At 31.6% G+C, this 5,000-nt stretch overlaps 1 protein-coding gene across 3 annotated transcripts in view; it reads right to left on the reverse strand.

Moving 5' to 3' along the window:
• The window catches only part of LOC102595957 (uncharacterized), an 8,274-nt gene extending 6,913 nt beyond the window's left edge, over positions 1–1,361 (reverse strand). For all 3 annotated transcript variants that reach the window (XM_006362426.2, XM_006362425.2, XM_006362424.2), the window contains exon 1: positions 906–1,361. In XM_006362426.2, the coding sequence (XP_006362488.1) occupies positions 916–1,284 (369 nt within the window). In that variant the 5' untranslated portion in view covers positions 1,285–1,361 and the 3' untranslated portion in view covers positions 906–915. The remainder of the gene's footprint in view (positions 1–905) is intronic.
• Between the last annotated feature and the right edge of the window lie 3,639 nt (positions 1,362–5,000).

Below are 5,000 nucleotides of genomic sequence, written 5' to 3' on the forward strand. Positions count from 1 at the left end.
CTGGACGAGAACACTGGACAGCACACAGGTGACAACCAGCAGCACCGACACCATCGTAGCTATGGCTTCATCAGCTGAGCAAGAGTTCGCAGCGCAGTGTAGAGCCAATCTCAACCGAGTGCCTAGGTGCCGCAATCTCTGGGACACGAAGATGGCTTCTAGAGTCGGAGATAAGCTCGGAGATCGGCTCAGTGAAGTTGGAGTCCACAACGTGGAAATCGACGTTGAAGAGGAGCTCAATAGGCCGGTGCACTACCGGCAAATGGTGGCGCCGCTTTTTGAGTCCGTCAAGCGCAAGGGCATTGCCGTCGTTGGAGCTGACAAATTGGTTTTCTAGTCAAATTTTGGTATCCTTTTTATTCTCATTCTAATCCTGTAGGCTGTAACAAAAACAAAAAAAATATTATTATGCATTCATAGATAAGCTGATTCAGAATTTGAAGTTTATAGATTTTTACCGCAATCTCAAATGATTATACGTTGATAATTGGATTTAGAATCAAATAATTTATAGATATTTAGTGAATTTTCAATTATATTTACTGTGTATAGACAAAAAAAAAAGGGTTCTGGTGTTAGGATATACTATTAACCATGCGTTTTGATATAGTATTATGAATAAACAATTGTTCAATAATAATACTATATCAAAACGCATGGTTAATAGTATATCCTAACACCAGAACCCTTTTTTTTTTGTCTATACACAGTAAATATAATTGAAAATTCACTAAATATCTATAAATTATTTGATTCTAAATCCAATTATCAACGTATAATCATTTGAGATTGCGGTAAAAATCTATAAACTTCAAATTCTGAATCAGCTTATCTATGAATGCATAATAATATTTTTTTTGTTTTTGTTACAGCCTACAGGATTAGAATGAGAATAAAAAGGATACCAAAATTTGACTAGAAAACCAATTTGTCAGCTCCAACGACGGCAATGCCCTTGCGCTTGACGGACTCAAAAAGCGGCGCCACCATTTGCCGGTAGTGCACCGGCCTATTGAGCTCCTCTTCAACGTCGATTTCCACGTTGTGGACTCCAACTTCACTGAGCCGATCTCCGAGCTTATCTCCGACTCTAGAAGCCATCTTCGTGTCCCAGAGATTGCGGCACCTAGGCACTCGGTTGAGATTGGCTCTACACTGCGCTGCGAACTCTTGCTCAGCTGATGAAGCCATAGCTACGATGGTGTCGGTGCTGCTGGTTGTCACCTGTGCCGTGATTTTCCGGCAGGAGACGAGTAAGCGGAGGAGATGGGTTCCGGTGGTCATTTACGGTGTCGTACTATGGGTTTTAGATAGACTGCGTTTGGGTCCTTGAGAAAATGGGTTTTAGTGACTTCTTTTGTTTTTTTTAGCGGATAAATTTTAAAAAAGAATTAAAGTATTACATATTGTTTTGTGAGTTTCACACATAAATTATCAAGTGTTTTTAATTACTTTGCGATGTTATATAACTTTATTTAGATTAAATTTTTTATAGTTGAAAATATTGCAAAATATTTAGAATAACTTGTTGCGAATATAGATAATGAGTGAAGTGTTTAAAATGTATCCATCTATCACAATGAATTCAGGGTAGTTCAAAGAGTTATGTAATTTGGGAATGACATTCACCTAATAATGATAATTTTGGAAATTTTGACTTATTATTCTCTTTCTTTTTCATAAGGAAGAGGCTTCGACTAAGTTGTTGGCGCCTTGGCCCAATGGGAGAATGAAGGTCGTGATGAATTTGCCTAGTGAGTTCCTGATTACTCCCCCGCCACCACATGAATTACCAACACATGATCAATCTGAGTTCATTTTCACAAATTAGAGTGGGGCATGATCCATTTGACTGGAATAACAGTAGTTTCTTAGAGGTTGGTGTCCAGTATTGTGAGTAAGCTTCTCCAATTATTTGGAATAAACAAGTTTGTAAAGGCTGGCCTGGTTAGCTGGCAAATGGTGAAAGATATCATCACAAAGGTGGATCTGAAAATTGAAAGGTGCCCATGTTCATATTTTGAGCTACATCTCGATCTCCAAAGCTCCCACATGATAATCATTGGCAAAATTCTCATAACATAGGTTGCAACGGAGTTAAGTCCCTTGAAATTCTAGGATTCGTACATGAATTCTCTAAGATTACCAACACATGATTCATGAAAATTTATAACCACACAATATTTTAAGTGTAAAACTCACGAAATAATAGTAATAATTTGGGAAAAACTAGTCATCAAAATCCCCACCATTCTTAGTTCCACCTATTCTATCTAAACATTGTAATAATGTTTAGATATAGTTAGAAATTAAAGTCCTTAATAACATTGACAATTATGGATTATCTTGGCATAATGTAAAATTATCTACTTATGCCCTTCTTCTATAATGGGAGGTCCAAATTTATTCTCTTAAAATGTTAATACATCTAAATTATTAAAAGTAATCAGATGTTGATCGTGGAATCTAGAATTTTAAACGATAGGTGAATATTACATCAAATACACTAATTTAACATTACAAATTTAATATATTATCAAAACTAGAAAAATATTCTAAACATGATAAAAAAGAATGATATGCTATTAATTTAATTATAAAATATTTAAAAACTGAACGCATCAAATTAAAATAATTCGATACAAGCGTCTAAAATGAAATCAAAGCAGACCATGGTAGGGTCCAAAATCTTGAGTGGTTTCCATGTCATGGCTGATGTGGTAATTATGTGTCTAGTTTTCACTATTGAAGTCTATAAACTACTTATATTATTATAAATTATTATTTATTTTCATTGTTGCAATATACTTCCTCTGTCCCTAATTATTTGTCCATTTTGACAAATCAAGAAAGGATAATTTTTTTTACCTATTATACCCTCAGTTAAATAACTAATTACTTTGAAAAATATAAAACTTTTCATCCACTTCATAATTAATAGGGTAAAATGATGAACTCGCTATGTCATTAATTATTTTCTTAATAGGTGTGTCAATTTAAAAGTAGACAAGTAATTAGAGTCAGAGGGAATATGAAACAAAGTGGAGACAATTATTTGACAAAACAAAATTTAATGGTTGTGCAGTCTCAGAGATAGGATATGAAAATTGACTTACTGGGTGCAAGAAAAAAGTTGTGTGTCCTTTTTTAATTAAATTTAAAAAAAATGGGTCAAAGTATGTTTGAAGGTATATTTCAAAAAGTTCAAGAGATACAAATCTTTAGAAATTTAATCTTTTGATTTAGGCCGCAGATGGAGACAAAAGTCAAAGGTTACATTTATGATTTTGAACTTGTCATTAGTTAGTAGATTATTTTAGTTATGGAGTTCATAATTAGGAATGCAACAATTTACTATCACCTGCCATAAGATTTTACTTTTAGACTGATAAATTTTTCGAATTTCTTATTTTGGTTTAGAATGCAAACATAGGCAAGAATCAGAATTTGAAATTAAATTCTAAATTTGTCATCAAACTAATAAATCGTTTTAGTTACCAATCGAGTTCGTAATTAGGAAAATTGTGACAACTTACTACCATTTGCTCCAAAATTCCACACCCTTACACTATAAGCAAAGGATGTGGAGTCGAAATTTCAAACTTTTAGATTTTAAACATGGTCATCAAGATCATAGTAGCTCTATTTCACAAGTACTAAGTTTGCAATTATATATTTGCATACACATATTTAACAAATTAATTTGTTTGAACTTTGTACCTAATACTCTAGCTCCGTTCCTGACCGCAAAGTTGGTGAAATAATTAAAGAGATAACTTCTTATATTCTTAAGGCTGCAAAGTTGGTAAAACAAAATGATACATGCATGTATATTGTCCTAATTATATACAGTTCTCTCTCTATATATAATGCACAAATACCTAACTCATCCTCCAATTTACTTCTACTAGAAGAAAATTCTTGTTTAAATTTGTCTTCCAAAATACAGGAGGAATCTTATATGGCTTCATACCAAACAGTAAATCTCATACAATAGTAATTAAATAAAGGCACAACATACAATTGTAATTTTTTAAATTGGTCTCAGTTAGTATCTAAGTCCTCCAATTTTGAATGTACACAAGTAATCAGTTAAACTTGTATAAAGTTGAATAAGTAGATACACACGTTCTACGTAACACAATACACGTAATATGCCATATAGAATTGCAAATTATCATTTAGGACACCACATAGAACGTGTAAGTCTACTTGTTAAATTATATATATATATATATAAGTTTAAGTGTGTACTTGTGCACACTCAAAGTCGAAGAACATAAATTTCAATTAACACCAAGTTAAATGACATTTTTATATAATATGCATTAAATTAATTCTACCCACAACCACATATGACCATAGAAATCCTGGGATTAATTTATTTACTAGGAATAATAGTTTTGAGATTAATTTATTTCACTTTTCAAATGGGATAAAACAATATCAAGTTTAAAGTATAATCTATGACTTACTTTATAGAATAACATGTTTAGCCAAATTTCTAAAAGACAAGAATATGTATATTAAATATAAAGACTTATTTTAGAGAATAAAAGTGTCTGACTGAGCTTTTAATAAAACATGTTATTAGTAGAAGTTATTTTTTCGTAAACGCCGAAAAAATAGCTTCTTCCAAAAATAAAATGTTTCTTCTAATTTTCTTAGGATACGATTAACCAATTTCAAAAGTTCATATTTATCAAATTAAAATTAGCAGTAACTTTTGTTTTAGTAATTTAACAATTAAAAACACTTAAAAAAAATATTGATCAAACACAATTTATTAATTCTCAAAATAATTTACGTATTTTTCAAAAAACACCTTCGATGAAAAACATGAATTTTAAAAATAAGTCAATTTTGACATATTAACCTAACATGCTATTATATCACAACTTTCATATTTTTTTTTGATATCTTCACATAAATTAAAGTAGAAATCGGAGCATAATACCATATATCTATATTCATTCAAAGTTTAGAAACTAGCTAGCTAT

The sequence above is a fragment of the Solanum tuberosum genome, unplaced genomic scaffold (genome assembly GCF_000226075.1).
Source record: "Solanum tuberosum cultivar DM 1-3 516 R44 unplaced genomic scaffold, SolTub_3.0 scf00402, whole genome shotgun sequence".
NCBI lineage: Eukaryota > Viridiplantae > Streptophyta > Magnoliopsida > Solanales > Solanaceae > Solanum > Solanum tuberosum.